General features: G+C 39.1%; 1 protein-coding gene across 13 annotated transcripts in view; it reads right to left on the bottom strand.

Moving 5' to 3' along the window:
* The window catches only part of IQSEC1 (IQ motif and Sec7 domain ArfGEF 1), a 411,145-nt gene that overhangs the window by 175,439 nt on the left and 214,964 nt on the right, over window positions 1–20,742 (bottom strand). For 2 of the 13 annotated variants that reach the window (XM_072128373.1, XM_072128369.1), the window contains exon 1: window positions 9,642–10,093. The exons of the other annotated variants lie outside the window; for them this stretch is intronic. In XM_072128373.1, the coding sequence (XP_071984474.1) occupies window positions 9,642–9,664 (23 nt within the window). In that variant the 5' untranslated portion in view covers window positions 9,665–10,093. Of the gene's footprint in view, window positions 1–9,641; window positions 10,094–20,742 lie in introns of those variants that run through there. 13 annotated transcript variants of the gene reach the window in all.

Here is a 20,742-nt window from a genome sequence, read left to right on the forward strand (position 1 = left end):
TTCTCATTCACAATGGAGATTGTCTGTCAGGAGCCAGTTTTACAGATTCCACAAAAATTAAGATTCCATCACAACATTCTAAACTATTTAACCCATTATAATGCAAGGCTGTATGACGAAAACCTGACAGACCCTATTAAAGTCAATGGAGACTGTTGGGTGCCGTTGGTATTTGTCTTGTCAGGGATTCAGCACTTTAGTTATTTTCATTGCTTTGCACTTATACCGAGATGTAATAGAACCCCTGAGAAGACAACTATAGTCTCATAAGAGGCCATTAAAATACTGCCAGATCAGCAGCTTATTAAAAAAAGCACATTTAAACACAAATACAGACTTTCACTTTTTCAAGTTGTTTTCTTGCAAGAATGCAGTGGATGTATTTTGGAGTCAGTGCTCCACTTCTGCGTCCGTCACCATGTATTTTGCCAAAACTGCTCTGCTAAACCATCCTATTGCTAGATGTCTGTACAGCTGTTCAGTGTGTTTAGTGTGAGTAAATAAGCTGTTTAGAGATGAACAAGAGGTGATTTCATTAGCATCTTGTGGGATAATGGATGCTCTTACATCGGTCCCTCTTGGTAGGAGACCACGGTTTGTAAACTTCCCAGACGAGGTGAAGTTTGTTTGCTTAATAAATATCAAATGCATCAAAGCAAATCTCTGTACATCTACAGAGGCGAGGTCTATTTTGGTAAAATAGAAAGGAGGATCCCCCTCTGTGATTTCCTTGGAACTGTACAATATAAAAAATTCATGGGCAAGGTTTTAACATGTAAACAGCATCTTCCAAAACAAGTTGAATTGTTGTTATTTATTCACAGGGTTTTCTCTTATTCTCCTGTTCTAAAAATAATGGCCCAGATTTATTAAACCCCCTGCGCCAATTTCTGACACTACACTAAATTATGCACATAAAGCGGCGTTCTGGTGCTCAGTAACATTAAAATGCAAAGTCTGGCAGAATGGTATCTCACGCTCTATGTTAAAGGCGCACCAAAAAAAGTTGGTGCATTCTGGCGGTGCAGTGTAGGGGGCGCCAGATTCATGAATCTGGCGCCACCTGCACACTACATAGGCTAACTGCACAAAGTACAGACTGCGCTGTTTTTTTAAAAAATATGGGCCAATGTTTTCTCTTGTATTTTTGGCTTTATCATATAAGGTGGTTCTACATTGTATATTTATAAAAAAGCAATATCTTACCTTTAAAACTCTTCCCTGCCCACTAGCCCTACACCACAGTGCCCACTTCCAATATTATAAATTGTTTCATTTTATTGAAAAGTAATAGCATAAACTACGTAGTTGCTAAAACTGTATTATTTAATAATAAATTGACTCTTAGCCTCTTAAATGACTTGCACAGGTTACATGCTTTTAAACTGGCAATGCACCCCTGTCTTTATGAGGATCCTTAACACAATGCCATGTGTCATAGTAATAAGCTACCTTAAGTTATTGAGTCTTCAAAGGCATATTTTTGTCGTCTTACCTGCCTATGGTCCATTACTAAACTCTGTCCTCAAAAATTTGTATAATAATAAATTCCTATAATTTAATTGTTTAAAGGGGTATTCCCACTAAGACAATATTATTAAATATACACAGGATAACAAAATAGCACATTCTCTAATTCACTGTTATTAACAAAAATACAGCATTTCACACATATAATTTCAAACTGTCTCTATCTGCTTTTTACAGAACTCAACATACTTTTTTCTTCTTCTAGTATTGTAACTGAAAAAAGGCAGAGTAGTTGCTTTACATAACGATAGATATTACAAAATTCACTATTATCACCTGCAATATTGTTGACTTGAGATAGTCTAACAGCCGGTGAATCTGCAGCATGGAGGGGCTCTGGTAACTCCCCCCAGGGCCTTTTTGACTCATTAGCATAATTTGATTTCAGTTGATTTTAGAAGGAATGAGGCAATGGATAACAAATATTGGAAGATTAACACAGTCACAGTGCCTCAATATATTGTCCTTTGTTTATCCATGCCTGAATATGATGGTAGATTTAAGTGTATAGCATTTGCCACAGCAGCGTAAAACATAATTAAAGTTCTCCATCTCAGTCATGCTACTATTACATATAAGTATGTTTCTGGGGAATGAAAAATATATATGTAAGGCATGTTATTGAGATGTTGTGCCTCCTGCTTTGACATCACATAATAATAGAGGAATAATAGAACATTGCCATCCAATGGAATCTACATTATTGTTGCACTACAACTCCCAACAGACTAATTTGATTTCCAATGTTTATTTTATTGAGCTGTATACCAGGATATTTTCCCAATTCTCTGATCAATATGGAAAAAGGCTATAAAGATCAGCTCTTGTGTGGTTTTTGGATAAATCTCAGATTCCGTCTCCACACAGTAGACTGGGAGTGCACATCTGCGATATTCTAATTAAACTGAGTCATTATATAAATTGCTATTGTTCCCTGATGAAAAACAAAATAAGCAAAACCAAAATATCCCCGCGCCCATGGGACAATGGTGAGATTGCATGTGCGGTTCTTAGTGATCTCTCCCCTTGTTCTAAACTTAGAATCGGCTCCTTATTTAGCCTGTTTTATACCCAGTACAAGGCACAGTAATGTTATTACACAGATCATGGTTACTTGAAACTAAATATACATTGATGTTAAAGACAGCAAAAAGAAATCACAAAAAAACAATAAATATATTTTATGGCACCCATATAAAATAATAGAGCATGCTGATAACACATACAATTCACTAGATTTCTAAAAATAATAGTTCTCTACAAAGAGAATGCAGTATTGATCTCACTGTATTTCTCTTCCAGACCCAGACAAAACACTGGTTTCTTATAATAGACGTCTTCTGAATGTTGCTCATCCTCAAGGGAGTGATACAACCAGTATACAACTCCTAAGAACTCTCTACAAATCAGAATCATCTCCATTCCTGTTTTACTCCAAGGACTTTGCTCATTATAGTTGGCAGCTCTGTTCTAGCAGCCTGAACACATCCCATACAGTGTCCCAGAAGTGGAGGAGACTATTTTGAGAAGACATCAAGAAGAATCAAGAGAATAAACATTCTACCAGAGTATGATCCACTGTCAGGTGCTGTTTTTTTACAAATTTACTAACATCTGCTGCATTGTATACATGGATGCTTACGAACCGATACATTGTAACCATAGCCAAAACAAAAAGAGAATTCCTACACCACAATATCGTAGATCCTAGTTTTTTAAAAGTCCAAAGGTCTGTAGTCAGTAAATTAACTTAAAAAAGAGAATTGCCAGAACATTTCACCATTTTTTTTAGAATTTTTTAAATTTTTGTCAATTGTTTTGACAAATTTTTGAAAGGTGACCCATAGTATTATATCAGTTACACATGTTGTTCCAGTATCCCATGGATATGATGTATGAGGTGTCTATAGGATTTTAGTCTGTCACTGCCTCCTAAACATAGATGGATGAAAAATTGAAGATCCTACCTGTGAAGGAGACCGCTCAAGGTCAGTAGCTCTTTTAAACTAGTTTTTCTCAATTATGAAATATTACATTGCTCTTTTCGATCAGGTTCAATGTGAGTTTTCAAGTTTTTCCCCCAGGCATCTTTTGATTCCCTTAGCTAGTACAGGTTAGAAGAGACTGGGCTACTGAGCATGTGTGACCTTCAGCACTGGACACATTAGGTGGACATTCTGAAAAAAAACCAAAGGGACAAAGGAAGGGGGAGAGCTTGGTGCCATAAATGTTATGGGACAGCTACTGCATATTTAAACCCCATCTACAAAAATATTTTAATATTTATTGATTGTAAAAACTCCAAACCCCATCTACAAAAATATATTTATATATATTCATTGTAAAAACTCAATTAAATTAGAATTTATAAAAAAAACTTCCATTGAGATATGAAATGAAGCTCTGTAACACAAATGTGGATATTATTTACATAGATTTCCTTGTGACGTTATTGATCTGGGCTTTATCAATTCTTGTAGTGTTCTTATCTTGTTTAAAAAGGATTCTGTCACCAACGTTTTTCCCATTAAAAATGACAGCACCGTCAAGTAGGGTAGGAAATATCCATTTTCGCCCTCTCCCGTTTATGTTTAAAAGACATCTACCACCAGGATGAAAGAGTGTAAACCAAGTACACTGACATACTGGTGTGTGTCCCTTCTGTCAGGATCTGCTTTTCTTTTAGTTTATCATTTTTGATTTTTACAAAAAAAAAGGCTTTTAAAGTTCTGCAAAATTAGCCTAAGGGGCTCGGGTTCCATAGGTGTTAATAGAGCCTGGAGCCCCTCAGGCTAATTTGCAGAATTTTTAAAGCCTTTATTTCTTAAAAAGAAGGAGATAGGAAGCTTAAAGAAGAGCAGATGCTGTCAGAGGGGGCATGCACCAGTAGGTAGATATGCTTGCTTTACACTCATTTATCCTGGTGGTAGATGTCCTTTAAAGTCACCCATTAACCTACAAAAAGTTACCTCCGATGACATATGCAAATGAGCTGAAAAGAGTCATCTTTTTCCCCTCATGAGAACAGCTGATCTGTGAGGTGTTAGGCCCTGCACCCATCTGATACCAAGGACCTATTCCTACTCCTAACCCTTTAGAGTACTTTATACTTCAAATGCTTGGCTGAACAGGCAGGTTAAAAGCCAATATATGAGATAAACTCCTCTCCTAGAGTTGGGAGGCACTGAAAAATGTAAGATGGCCGGCTATTTCTTATGAAGTTAATGTCATGTTCACACAATATGTATATGGCCACCTTTAGATTACAGATGCCGGTACATATAAAGCAATTGCAGCAGGGCTGTAAAGCAGTGCCTCATGTTAACTGTATACATTTCCTAAAACTTTTCATTATGTAGATTAGATAAAGGAACGACAGATTTTGAAATGCTCTTTTATACGAAGATATAACGATTGACCAATACATTATGCATTGTTCCTAGGTCACTGTGCAACGTCTCAAAATTAATATTTTAAAGTCTTAAAGCATTCTGTTAATATTCCGTTGTGTGCTTTTCTACAGAAAAGATCCTATTAAACAGACCTTCACCGTAGCCTACAAGACAGTTATGTACCATTTGTAAATATTTACAAAGAGTTAACTGGGGGAGGAAAATACATGAACGCACAATGGCTAATTGGATATTAGAAATGACATTCGGTGACCTCTATCCAAAACACATCTGACAACATTTAACACTGTAATAATTCCTTATGGCTAACATTCTGATAGCTAGAAATAGTTGCTCCATTCATGGACAGTGTCAGATGTAATATATACAGGGGAAGTTCAAAGTAAGAAATCATCAATATCAGATTGGACTAGCTCCTGAGACCCCCACCAAATCCCACAGCACTTGGGTCAGAATCCTGACCTCTTCATTGTACACCAGGTACAGTGCCATACATTAAACTGGAAAATACAGTGCAATCCAGTTTATGTGAATGGAACCACTTGACTATTGGACACCACAGTCCCTAAAAGTTTACAATTAGGTCATCAATAGATCTTGATAAAACCTGCTAACTCATGAATTTCCCTATCACCTATAATTGCAATGTATGTAACAATGATGTGTTGTATAATCAGTAGTTTATTATAATACAGGCAGTTTGGGCGGTAGCAAGGGGCCCAAGCCTTCTAGGGGACCCACGGCCACCCACACCACCAACCACCAAGTTTTATACTGAAAAGGACCTTCATCCACAAACATGCACACAAGAGCCATTTTTGGACCTTTGAAGGTCCTCCAAAGGTCCTGAAACTTTATATTGATAGCAAGCAGAAGGGACACATCCTCCATTCCCAAAATAGCTTGATTCTAGTACCATATGTAGGAAGTGATTACGAGACTTGTAGGGGCTTTAATATTCATACAGCCCAGGGCCCATGGCAGTCATTCTGGGAATGTTCAACTCTGCAAAAACTAAGAGCCATCAGTTGAGGATCACAGACAGACATCTCAGATTATGGATTTGTCTGAGATTATGGTATCTGTCGTACCCCTAGTCTCCACTCAGACAGAAGGTTATTGGACCTCATTGGTGGATCAAGAGTTGCCAAGAATAAATAAAAAGACATTTTTACATTGGAAGAAAGAGGTACAAGTGGATAGGTGTATCAGTAATCATGATCAGTAATGGGTTTAGATACCTTAATGGTACATTTAGATGAAAAGTAAATCTGAAAAAAAAAATGTAATTAACACAAGTGGTTACTACTTATGGAGACCATTACAGTGCCACCCAATGTTACACTATTGTCAATTACTCAGAAGGTTCTGGCCTTGTATTCAGAAAGCAGAAGTGTTCAACGTACCCAGCAGGTAGCTTAATGTGGAAATACCTGTGTGTGATAGTAAAGACGATAAGTAAAGGATGTATTTGATCCCTTTATTTGATCAATGACCATTTCTTTGAGAAGACCCCTCTTTATTTATCAACTTTTTCATGCTCGAAAATTTTTAGAAACTTTTAAGAACTATGTTGAATAATTATCCCAAAGGTTCTATTGTATTTTCCATTTACAATGGAGGGGTGCTGGGGCATATAAAAGGTTTAGGGAGATGATATGAACAGAGGTTTTGCTGGGTTTGTATTTGCCTCAGTTGAATCACTCATTGTATGATCTTCTGTTGGAGATGTTGCTTCACCTTCTACACCACCACCTACTAAATTGAGATTATGCCATTTTTGTAACTTTTAGTTACATATTAGAAATCTGGTAGCAGTGTTGCAGGTTAAAGTAGTCGGTCATGAATCAGAAAGTTTACCAGGGTATGTACAATGCCCATATAGGGTCACCCATGTAGTATTTATCCTGGTAAACTTTCCATTTCTGCCTGTCGAGGCCGTGGGTCCCGCTGGGATTTTCTGTGTCATCCCGTGGCTTAAAACTGAACGTATGTCCCCTCTGCGAGCACCAATCCCATGTCACTGCTTGGTGGTGCATGCAGGTATCCTTAAGACCAACAGGCACAAATTTACCAGGGTTTTTCAAAAACAGGCCTGAAAAGTAGCACATTCCAGTGTTGCCACTCTTTTAAAGCCAGAATTCCACTGTGCACTCCTTGATAAGTTCTCCATACATCCATAAACAACTATGGGGACATACTGCATATACCTATCCAGTCAGAGTCTCCTATACAGCAGATGGGTATGTGTCCAAGGATCACATTTTCCATCACTTTTAGTAGCATAGATGAGAGCTACTTTGGGATTTTTGTTTGTGTCTATGATGTGGTAAATAGTACTTGTGACATTCAGTTCACTTGAACTGTTAATAGTGGTAACAGTGCCTATCTGTAATACCCCAGACAGGCGGGTATGTCATTGAATGGATAGGGCTGTGTACAGTCATTTAAAAGTAGGCAACAGCAATTACCTGTAGCTTATATTATGATATATCAGTTTTAAAACTCATTATTAAAAAAAAAAAAAGTTTTGGTTTAGTGTAAGCCAGATGTAAAAGTCAGACCTCTTATACTCCAAGTGACTCGAAATAATAATGCACGTGCAGAAACAACTCATGTGCCAATAAAAAAATTACTACTATTAAGTATGTTAGGCATGGATATACAGACACTTCACAGATGCACCCTCCCTGATATGTGTTTCGGCGATGATGCACAGTGCCGCGATTCACTAAGATTGTGCGCCCAATATCCGGAATGTATGACTTCCCCGCTCAGGTCCGGCAGAGTTCACCATCTCTTAAGTGGTGCATGTAAGTGCTTGGGCTTCCGACACAATTTGAAAGTTAGATCCCGTGCTCAGTCCGAATCAGTTGGATCGTCCGAAGGAGGACGAGGACTTTCATAGGTCCTGGAAGGGCTCTGTATATTAAATATATGTGTTGAAGGCCAGCATGGTTGCATCAGTTGAGACCAAAAAGTCTCATAAAGCAGTACAAGAAGCCAGACAACGTGGCAATAGATTTACCACAATGTATTGAAAGCATCACTCAAAATATGATGGTCATGAATGATGCACAGAGTCCCTGCCTCCCCATGATATTACGCTCCTAAAGTGAAAACACGACCACGTCCCATGCATCGAGGTTTCTTCAGGAAATATGGCCACTACATAATCCGCATTTCACAGACCAAACAAGGCCATAGCAGTGTGAGTGTCATTTATGTACGTATATCATATCACACACGCATAGACAACTCTAAAATTATTATTCTCTATGAATATCAGTTTGATAAATATCTGATTACGCTTTGATTTATGTAAACATTACGACCACTGAAAGTTTGATCTTAAATTCATGTATTTGCTTCCTGCTGGGAATGTCTAATCCTTACATACAAGACCTAATAGGACTGTGTTAGCATATGATTAAATATGGCAGCCTGGGTGTAGTGAGGCCCGTCATGTGACCCGGTGAACTTACACATAAAGTAGCTAAAAGTAGATTAAAGGTAAATGATCCACTGTATGTGTACTAGGTTACAGAGGTGTTACTGCAAATAAAATATTCATGTATGGATACATTATATTAATTCTTTGATAAATATCTACATGACAAAAGACATCTGTGCATAATACAAACCAATAAAAAATTCAGCAATGGGATCATGATTTAATGGGAATTGGCGGAGAATAAGCCCAGGCAATGAACGCTGTCATCTAAAGGAATGACAGGTGATTGAGCAGTAGCTTTGGTTTTAATTGGAAAAATTCCATCGAGAATCCAAAAAGAAGGCAAAATATTAAACAAACATTGGCAGGGGTCGAAACAGGTTGACCGTCAAATAATATACATACAAATTCAATAATATTAGGAATAATATTGTCTTAAAGTCATATATGAAACTGGAATTCCCGAAATACATCAATCAGAGTCAACGAGAACATTAAGCGCAGGTTCACTGTCTCCGAAACGTAACTTAATACCCCACTGATGCATGTTGTCCTTCAAAATGGCTGCATATTAAGCCTGAAAATGAATATTTGCAATTTGTAATGCAATTTATGACACGGTACGTTGTATCACATTTACAGTATGTGCTTGTACAGATCCAAAGAGCGGGTAATGCAGTTACGGAATCGATACTTGTGTTGAGATTTCCTTTATTAGATAAATACTTTGTTTTATTTTTACATTATCGTCTCAGTACTATAATATAAACAATGCATGGCATATGTCCATGAGCCCAATGCTAAGACTACGTGATCAGTAAGGGATGCAATAGGATCAGTCACACATACAATAATGTCCCATCCAATATGTGACGACTAACCTTGTAACTACCTATGCTATTTCACCTGCATAGTGTGCCTTTAATTCGTTACGATGCTGGCACAGGTCAGCCTATAGCGCTGTTCATGGATACACATTACCCGTAGGAAATTTACAGCTTATTATGACAAAGCATTTTCTCCCTGAGTGCTGACCCTTCAACAATGGCATCACCTAAAAGCTTTCTAATTTTCCACATTTCCCAGCTCACCACCCTCCTCGTAATTAATATGCAAGACAAAGTGATTCGCTTAAATCTCCAGGAAAATGCTATCACATCCGTCTCACGGAAGAATATTTCAATGACACTGGTTCCGTGTCCGACGATCATGCATCTACGTACGGAATGGAAAGGGATACTCACAAATAACACCGTCGGCATGCCATGTTCAATGTCGTCAGGACGGTCACGTTCAGACGTGTTGGTTCTGGTTCTGTGCTCTCTATAGGCAATGAGAGTGCTGCAATCTACCGTCCAGTCTGCTCATTCAGTAGAGAGATATACCCCAGTCGGCTTGTGATGTAACCATCTTCGAGGGATGCGTGCTGTCAAGCCTCTGTAGGGAGCCGAAATCTATCAAAACAACCGATGATGCTGCTGCCTGAGAGTAACGGAGGTCAAATAAAACAAACAAGCCTCAAAAAACGCCTGCAAAAGGAGTGTTTGTTTTTTTGGTAATTTGCAGGGGATGGCAGGGCATTCGTTGACGTGCTGCACTACACCCTGTGTGCGTGTTTTGCATCAGCTGGAAGGAATGAATGAGAGGCAGAGGTAGAATTCACCATCTTGTCTCAGCACCATAGTACAGTCCACAGCCGCGGCAGCTCATTGGCTCCCACGTCCCCATAGTAACAGCAGCATCTGTGCCGGGAGAATATTCCCTTTTCATCTGCAATTTCGGCTTGTACACAATGCTAGGCGCTGATAAGGCAAGCAGGATTTAGCTTCAGTCAAGAAAGAGAGAAAAAAAAATATGCATAAGGAAAAAGCAGAGGTCAACGTAAATGATGTCATGTTCACAAAATCCCAACATGTCCAAAGCTTTGGCAGCAGTAAATACTAATCACTGTAAAGCCGTTCACATGCCACAGCCCTGTTTAATAATTTATCTGCCCTGCTATTTCTATTCTGGGTATTGACAAATCCCGGGTCAATTCACCAGTGCACCAGGCGGATGACAATGGGCTGGACTCAAGAAACTAGGTCATGGCTGAATAATACACTGAAGGCAACTATGGTTAAATCTCCTGCTGTGTCAATTTAATTACATTTCTGGGGTTATTTATACAGGCGGTCCCCTATTTAAGGACACCCGACTTACAGATGACCCTTAGTTACAGACAGACCCCCTTTGCCCACTGTGACCTCTGGTGAAGCTCTCTGGATGCTTTACTATAGTCGCAGACTGCAATGATCAACTGTAAGGTGTCTGTAATTAAGTCTAATTGATAATTCTTGGTCCTTTTACAGCAAAAAATTTTGGAAATCCAATTGTCACTGGGGCAAAAAAAAAATTTTTTGTCTGGAACTACAATTATAGAATATACAGTTTCAACTTACATACAAATTCAACTTAAGAACAAACCTCTGGAACCTTGTATGTAACGTAATGTAACCTGTAGACTACATATATATATATATATATATATATATATATATATATATATATATATATATATATGTATATATATATAAATGTAAAAAATTTTTTAGTTGAGCAGTTCCTCTGTTATTCCTCTTAGAACTTTGAGACTTTTGGTCACATGACAATGCAACATTGTGACGACATTATCATTCGCCCATAGCTTGCGGTTGTGAGACCTTGATAGAGGCACAAATATGGGTGTTAAAAAAGACAAAATTTCCGATGCTTTGCGTTACTTTGTGGTCTGTGTTGTCACATCAGTGGCATTATGCAACTGTGACAGCATAGACCACAAAGTAATGCAAAAAAATGTTTGATGTTTTTTTAACCAACAAATTGCACCTATACATATCAAGCTGCAGGCAAAAAGCTCACACATTTTATTAATCGTACCTCAGTTGTCATGTAGCCGCAGCTGAAACTGACAACAGAGTTATCAAGTTCATGTGTCTTGACACATTCATACAGCTCTGTCACACAAGTGGCATCGGCCAGCCATCATTTCATTCACATATTTATAAGAGGAACACCTCAATGGGGAGTTATAAGAAAATATGCTACACATATATTACATATGTTTGTAATGATGGGTCAGTATTATCTATACAGAGGTCTTTGTACAGGGAGGGGGAGGAGATAAGCTGTGACATCATCTATTGTCAGTAGGGATGTAATGATGCGTCAGTGTTATCTATATAGAGGTCATTGTACAGAGAGGGGGAGGAGATAGGCTGTGACATAATCTATTGTCAGTAGTGATGCAATGATGGGTCAGTGTTATCTATATAGAGGTCATTGTACAGGGAGGGGGAGGAGATAAGCTGTGACATCATCTATTGTCAGTAGTGATGTAATGATGGGTCAGTGTTATCTATATAGAGGTCATTGTACAGAGAGGGGGAGGAGATAGGCTGTGACATCATCTATTGTCAGTAGTGATGTAATGATGGGTCAGTGTTATCTATATAGAGGTCATTGTACAGAGAGGGGGAGGAGATAAGCTGTGACATCATCTATTGTCAGTAGTGATGTAATGATGGGTCAGTGTTATCTATATAGAGGTCATTGTACAGAGAGGGGGAGGAGATAGGCTGTGACATCATCTATTGTCAGTAGTGATGTAATGATGGGTCAGTGTTATCTATATAGCGGTCATTGTACCGGGAGGGGAGGAGATAAGCTGTGACATCATCTATTGTCAGTAGTGATGTAATGATGCGTCAGTGTTATCTATATAGAGGTCATTGTACAGAGAGGGGGAGGAGATAAGCTGTGACATCATCTATTGTCAGTAGTGATGTAATGATGGGTCAGTGTTATTTATATAGAGGTCATTGTACAGGGAGGAGGAGGAGATAAGCTGTGACATCATCTATTGTCAGTAGTGATGTAATGATGGGTCAGTGTTATATATATAGAGGTCATTGTACAGAGAGGGGGAGGAGATAAGCTGTGACATCATCTATTGTCAGTAGTGATGTAATGATGGAAAATGGAAGCACAGTAGGATGTGAATATAAAGTGTTTATTGTTGCATAACCCCCCTCTCCCAGCAATATATACAGATCCCAGACAACCCCTTTAAGGGCTCATTCACATACAGTATGTAAGGTGAAGGTATCAGTTTTCTATGATGATTTCTATGGGATCCATTTTTATCAAAGGCTGAGTAAAAAAATCTATATTCAGTCTTTCTGGATCTGGGGCACAAGGTTACTGCTGGCTAGATATCATATATGTGAATGGACCCTTATTTGCTTGTTTACAACTGCTCTAAGTGTTATAAAACTGTTATTCATTCCTTATAAAGAAAAACTTGACAGATATTGCAAGATCTGTCATGAAAATGAGGAATACTTTAATAGGAACCTGTCATAAGAGGACCTTTTTCTGGTTTCCACATGTCCCCATAAAGCAGTGATGGCGAACCTTTTACAGACCGAGTGCCCAAACTAATACAAAAAAACCCACTTATATTTCACAAAGTGCCAACATGGTATTTTAAACAGTAACTTATTGCTACCTGTTCTTCCACATCTTTCAATCGTATCAGCCCCTGAGGCCACCAATACACTTGAAAGAATGAGGGAAAATTCAGACTCTCATTGTAGCTTCTCTACAGGGTCAGTAGAAGAAGAATGGTGGGTCCATCAGGATGACTTTCAAAGATAATGCAGCCCTGTCCACAGCTTCTCACTTTTCCCACCATTGTAAACAGCCAATGAAGTGTTGCTATAAAATAGCGCTAAAAGCAGCATCTCTTAAGTCGCCTGGGACTGCAGGAAGATTTGTTGGATTTGTTCCTGTCTGGTGACCTCTGTCTCTTCTGTGATGGCCTGGGTGCCCACAGAAATGGCTCTGAGTGCCACCTCTGGCACCCGTGCCCTAGGTTCGCCACCACTGCCATAGAGAATAGTGTGCACACTGCCAAAGTTTTTTTATAATAAAACTGGCTTTTTCCGATAAATAGTGTGGCCTGTGAGAAGTAATTTCCCCCCACCCTAGGAAAACTGCTCCGTCATGTGTCTATTTTACATAGGAGGGATTTGGGTGTCTTTTTTATTTAAAGTAGACACATGACGGAGCGTTTTCCTGAGAAAGGGGGCGGGGGTCACTACTCACTTCCCATGGGACACTGCTCTGCAGAGAGAAAGGTAAACTTTCATCCAACTTTTTTTTATCAGAAAAAGCCAGTTTTATCATAAAAACACTTTGGCAATGTGCACTCTATTCTCTATGGGGACATGGGATAGCCAGAAAAAGGATTACTGATGACAGGTTCCGTTTAAACTGTGGATTGGGTAGTGCATGGACTCAGGGCTGCTGCTAGGGACTGGAGTCATAATAAAACGTTGAAATACTGACATTATACAAATGAAAATCTGTGGCAAGTTCCTTCTGATGTTGTATTCCATATAATATCCTCTGGAATATGGCGGCACACTGTATCTTTGGCTGTGAAAGTTGATTACTTTAGATCCATCATTGGAGTATCGGCGATATATTAATAATTTATAAAGGGAGGACCCAGGCACATTACCCAAAAACTAATGACTAATGTTGCAATAAAATGTATGTTTCCCTAAAGGGAAATGTCTCAGTATGATTTATCCTAGAAATATAGATATAAAGATAGAAGAAGAAGTGCACACAGAGGTTAAGGTGGTTAAGGCAATGTTCACACATATCTATAGGCATCTGATGAGGTATGTCAGTTACTGTAGAGTAATGCATACTGTGTGATATGCTTGTTTCATGTATACTTTTATATCTAATACTTTTATCTACTCTCCAAAAATTGTATGTTATAGATAGAGTTGGTGCGCAACAGACCCCCTTGCCCCCCTCTATCATATGCTGGTTATTACTAGCTGTTATTTATAAGGCCTATCACTTTATGTATTTATCTATTTATCTATGTTCTATTTTCTATTTCTGTTTTTTTATTATTTGTCCAATACAACAGATATTATTGCACTTCTTTCCAGGCTCGCTGAAGTTATCTACATCTGAACCTGCTTTCTAAAAAAATATATGAGAAACCTGTTATTTATACCTGAAATGTGTTGTGATGATAGGCAATGAGATGATTTAATCAAACCTTGTCATTCGATAATGATTTGAATACACTTAATTATAGGTTAACTATAGCCAGGTTATAGGGGTATTCCCATGAAGATAAGATTCTTAAATATACTCGGGATAATGAAATAACACATTCTCTAATTCATTGATATTAACAAAAATACAGCATTTCACACATGTAATTCCAATCTGTGTCTAACAGTCTTAGGCTGAATTCACACGACCGTTGGGGGCCGCAGAATATACATCCCTCTCCCCCCCCCGTAGGCCGGCAATGACACAAGGTGCTGTACAGAGCTATCTTTTCCCGTATTACAGCGCTGTGAGCCTTATATCTCTATGGAGGGGGGCGGGGGCCCTTAGTGTATACAGTTTTAGTTGCGCTGGGATCGGACCATAAATCTTCTGACTATGTTGGGCATTGCAGATTTTCTCATGAATAACTTCTCCTGTCTGCACACTGCGGTGATCTCTGCATACAGGTCCTCCACCCCTCCATTACAAGAGGAGTTCAGACACAGACACTTCCTGCTGGTAAGAAGCAGTGTGCAGAGACTTACTCTACAAACTACAGATAAGATAAGGTCTTTATCCAGGGGAGGGATGCCCTCTGTGTTGTTTATATCTGATTTGTAACAGAGATGAAGTGTGTCATTGTGTCCTATATCCATCTTATGGATCTCTCATCTCTGATTGGTCTTATCTTTCTTTTTGTATTTATCAGATACTAGTAGATTTTTCAGAAGCTAAATAAAAGTGTAGATAAACTTGTACCCTGATAATCTTAGAACATTGTCAGTACACAGCATCTCATAGCACTAGTGATGTGTTGTTCGCCAACGAGCCGGCTCTCAGAGCCTGCTCTTGTTCGTGAATGACATGAGCAGGCTCACTTAAACCCGCGCCTAATCGGCTTACCACGCCCACTTTAACCCGATACAATCGGGTTAAAAGTGGAGTGGCGTGGTGTGATTGACTGGCCTGCGGCTTCCTATTATATATTTATTGGGGAGCCGTTCAGGAGCCAGAAGAGTCAGTTCTTCTAAGTGAGCGGAGCACTAGAGGGATCATCAAGTGTCCCCGTCGACAGTCTGGAATATTACACTACCCATCAGGAGCTAAAACAGCAATAAAACTGAGTAAAATTGTAAACTAGGTAACCTAGAGTTAAAGTACCCTAGGGCAGTGGTGGGGAACCTATGGCACGGGTGCCAGAGGTGGCAAACAGAGCCCTTTCTGTGGGCACCCAAGCCTTCACCCCAACACAGAGTTTGCCAGCTGGAACTCAAGGATTTCTCCTGTGATCCAATACAGCCCAGGACGTGCCATGCTCAGCGCTATTTTAAAGCGACATCGTCGCAAGAAGGTGTGAAAAGAGAAAGATTATTGTTGGAGCTCGTGCTCTGGCTCCCCTGATTCTTCCTCTTCAGGGGACCCTTTAGGGAAGCTACAATCCAAATTTCTCCATCATCTTTCTATTGTATTGGTGAACTCAGGACGCCAGTACGATTAAAACCTGTGATACAACAGGGATCAATAAGTTACTACTTAAATTGTCATGTTGGCACTTTGTGATATATAAGTGGGTTTTGGTTGTAGCTTGGGCACTCTGTCTCTAAAAGGTTCGCCATCAATGCCCCAGGGAGTCTTAAAAATAGTAAAAACTAAAAAAGTAAAATAAATAAATAAATAAAAAACCTAAAAATTCAAGCCAACACCCTTTACCTAGAAGTCATATAAATATATATAAACAGTAAATATCATAAACACATTAGGTATCGCCACGTCCACAAATGCCCGAACTATAAAAATACAATACTTGTTTTTCACTGTGTTTAACCACGTAACGGAGAATAGCGCCCAAAGTCACAAAAGGCATTTTTTTGCCATTTTGAAAAATATAAAAAATTTTTAAAAAAGTGATCAAAAGGTTGTACAGTCCTAAAAATAGGAGTATTGAAAACGTCATCAAAAGTTGCAAAAAAATTACACTACCCACAGCTCCGTACACCAAAGTATGAAAAAGTAATTAGCGCTAAAAGATGGCAAAATGAGGATTTTTTTTTTGTATGAAAACATTATAAAACATATACAAATTTGTTATCCCCATGATCGTACTGACCCAATGAATGAAGTAGACGTGTAATTTGGAGCGCACAGGGAAAGCCGTTAAAATCCAAGCCCAGAAGAAATGGAGCAAATGTGGTTTTTCATAATTTTCACTGCATTCAGAATTTTTTCCCCCGCTTCCAAGTATACGGCAGAGAATATTAAATATCACCACTATGAAGTGCAATTTGTTTTCTGCAATTTTGTGCAATTTGCAGAAAACAAGCCCTCACACAGCTCTTTACATGGAAAAATACAAAAGTTATAGATTTTTGAAGGTAGGGAGTGAAAAATAAAGACACAAAAACGAAAAAGGGACTGGTAATTAAGAGGTTAATGAACAGTAATCTGAATTTTTATTTAAAGAAACGTTGTCTCTACTGGTTAATGGATCTGTACCAATGAGAGCTGTAGCTTCTGCAACACATGAAAGCCAAGACACAAGTGTAACACATTCTAATTTTCTTTCCTTTTTAAGGGGTATTTTTATCCTTATGATAGTAGCGGATCAATATCATTTGTCTCTTTTACCTATTTTGTTGAACAGTTGTAATAGTCCATTGTACTACCTAGGACAGTGATGGCGAACCTTTTAGAGAATAAGTGCCCAAACTACAACCAAAATCCACTTATTTACCAGGAAGTGCCAACATGGCATTTCAAGCAGTAACTGCTAACCAGTAACATTGCTACCAGTTCTTCTACATCATTGAATTGTATTGGCTCTCCTAAGGCCACCAATACAGTTGAAAAAGGGTGGGCAAATAAAATCAGACCATCATTGTAGTTTCTCTCCAGGAAGAATGGTGGGTCAGCAGGATGACCTCTAAAGACAATGCAGTTCTGTCAATACCTTCTCACTTTTCCCACTGTTTCAAACAGCCAATGAATTGTAGCTTTAAAATAGCGCTGACAGCAGCATCCCTTAAGTTGCTTGGGACTGCATGAAGATTTGGTGGATTTGGTCCTGTTTGGTGAAATTGGAGCGATTGGCTTGAGTGCCCACAGAAAGGGCTCTGAGTGCCACCTCTGGCACCCGTGCCATAGGTTCGCCACCACTGACCTAGGACATGATTGAGCGTTAAGTCTTGATTGCAACCAATAACCTAACAAGACTTGTTTTACAAAGTGTTCTGCATTATTCTCCTATTTATTTGTTGGTTTTAATAGAGTCACTTTTCTGTCTCACCTTCTGATATTTGCATCCTTACATTGACCTGTGATATAATATACTCACAGTCACAGCCTGTATGTGAGGATTAGATCATGTAACTGTAAGGTGTAGCTGTGGTGTTTTTGGATATGTGCTAATGATTATACTTCTTGTAAGTATTTCACTTCCCTTTTACTTGACCCAGTTCTGTTCCACTTATCCCACATATTTCACACGTAGAGGAAGAACAACAACGGAACAAAGCTAAGATGTATGTCCAGATAGTTTTAACAAATCACTTTAAGTATTTTAATACTAAAGAAATTGTCCGGGGTCAGGCATTTTGTTAAATCAAATTTTTCACAAATACAGCTAGTGGCAGGTTCCTATACAGCTCTACTCTAGTAACTATCTGACACCATTCTTTTAGCTAAAAATAGTTTCCCTCAGGTCCCCATAAAATCAGAGTTATAGACTTGCCTGGTATCAATGTATCTTTGGAGCGAGTCAAGGGGCATGACCTAATGTCATGTGACCAGGGTGACATCATCACAGATCCTTCAGCAACTTACCATTAGCAAACTGTACCCCTTGCACATATCTGACCACATAAAACATGTGATACAATATGCTGTGATTTCGTGAGATATATGCTTGGTGCACAGTTTTCTAATGCTAAAAAGCTGAAGGACCTGTGATGATGTCACCCTGGTCACATGACATTACAGCTCCATACAGAGATAGGATGGAGAAGAGCTGCTGGATTCAGCCCTAGGAGGCCACGCCCTCTTCGACTCGCTGTAGCCATGTTTAGATACCAGGTACAACTATAAAGTTGAATATATGGGAATCTGAAGGGAGCAATTTTTTGGTAAAAGAAAGGTGTTAGTTACTAGAGCTCTATGGGAACCTGTCACTACCTACCTATTTGTGAAAAATTTGGCGACAGGTTCCCTTTAATATGGGCATATAAAAATAGCTAACAACCTATACTCACTTCTATGGAACTGTGCCTGTCATTGCCAGCCTCTGTTTGTAGGGGCTGAATACTAGCCATAGATGCAGGATATACTGGGTGGGTGTCTGTCGATGTGATGTCACCACTGAGCCTCTGTATAAAAACAGAGGTCGCATGTAATGGGGGGCACTAGGCTGAACCAGAACACCAGAGAGGCAAGTGCAAGTTATCTGGTATTCGTACACCCCCCTGGACTCCCTAATACCTGACAATGACAACCCCTTTAAAGCCTTATACTATAGAAAAACAAGTGAAAACATAATCACCACACCAATACCTGCCAATCCCATTCCGACCGTCCCCCAGTTCCTTCAGCATTCATTTACAGGGTATTATTTTAAACGCCTACAGGCAACATTTTCTGCTGCACAGCGTTTTATACAGTAGTATTCGTTGATGTTTTCATAATTTTGCATAAATACCTAATAAAGATAGTAATATGAACATAGGGGGACATTTATCATGCGCCGATGTTGCCAGATACATCAATATGCTCTGGCCCAGGACATGAATTTAGGTCCTACCTGGCGTAGAATTGAGCTATTAATTAGCGGCTCTTCAGCTTGAATGGTAACTAATTGAGCGCAGGGCTAACATGCCCTTCCCCGGACCACTCTGCCTCCGGCTGCGCCCCCCCCCCTTTCAGGACATTCCTCGCCCCCTTGGCATAGAGAAGGTGTAAAGGGGTAAATAAGTGCAATTGCTGACTGTTCACTAGCAATTGTGATTATTTCAGGCCTTCTATGCCAGTTTTCTGATAAATGTCCCCCATTAGTCTATATAAACTGTGGCCATAGAAAATGCTGATCGTTTTATCACTAGAGAATGTTTTCTTTGGGTCACTTTTCACATTTGTTGTATAGACTAAGGCAAGGTCAACAGTGTCGATTCATTAGAGGGTCTGGAGTTTAATTACAGTTTACATTCTTGAAAGATTTCTGGTAACAAAACATGTGGAAATACTGTAGAATTTCATCGAAGTTAATAAAGGCCTTCCATTGTGGATGACCGAATACATCCATCCATTACATGGTCCATTGATTTGAACTCTCTATTACTGACACTGAATATTTGCTAAAGTTAAGAGATTACTTATCAAGACAGAGAAGAAGTGTGAGCCCTGTGTTTCTAGCAACATTTGTCCCTACCTACTCGCCGACCCATGTACTAAACCACATATGACAACTGGGCGGTGATCTTTTCCCTGGATAAGTGTACATATAGACAGACAACAGACACAAGACAGACAACAAGCAAAGTATTAAAAAAAGGCGAAATACAAGATGGTGGCAAGTATAAAATAGCGAAGCAGAAAAATAGTTAAGGTTCAGGTAAAAGGTTAAAATCACTGCAGATCACAGCAGAATATCAAGAGAATCACAAAGAAAGACATCCAGAAAGACAAAGTCAGTAGCATGCACTGATAATATAAACCAGCGACCAGACGTGCCCTAGAAGAAGATTTGAGCACCTCTCAAACATGTACATGGGACTCTATACACACATTCCCTCCTGAGAGAGGCTGCTGAGCTTTCAATCAACCAGCCCTCTGCAGAACATTACACCAGGGTGTGATGCTCTGCCAGGAAAGCTAAACTGCAGAGCTAGCTATTGCAGAAGTTCTAATATTACAGCTGATAACTACAGTCATGATCAGCTTATCATTGGGAGCTTTCAAAACAAAGCAAAGGATTGGACAAAGCATATAACCTCTTTAACTCATTGGAAAGAGAACTGCAGGCAGTCCCAGGATTACATACAGGATAGGTTCCATAGGTTTGTTCTTAACTTGAATTTGTATGTAAGTCGAAACTGTATATTTTATAATTGTAGATCCAGACAAATTTTTTTTTGACCCAGGGACAATTGGAGTTTCAAAATTTTTTTGCTGTATTTGGACCAAGGATTATCAATAAAGCTTCATTACAGACACTTTACAGCTGATTATTGCAGT

Source organism: Engystomops pustulosus, chromosome 10 (assembly GCF_040894005.1).
Source record: "Engystomops pustulosus chromosome 10, aEngPut4.maternal, whole genome shotgun sequence".
Classification (NCBI taxonomy): domain Eukaryota; kingdom Metazoa; phylum Chordata; class Amphibia; order Anura; family Leptodactylidae; genus Engystomops; species Engystomops pustulosus.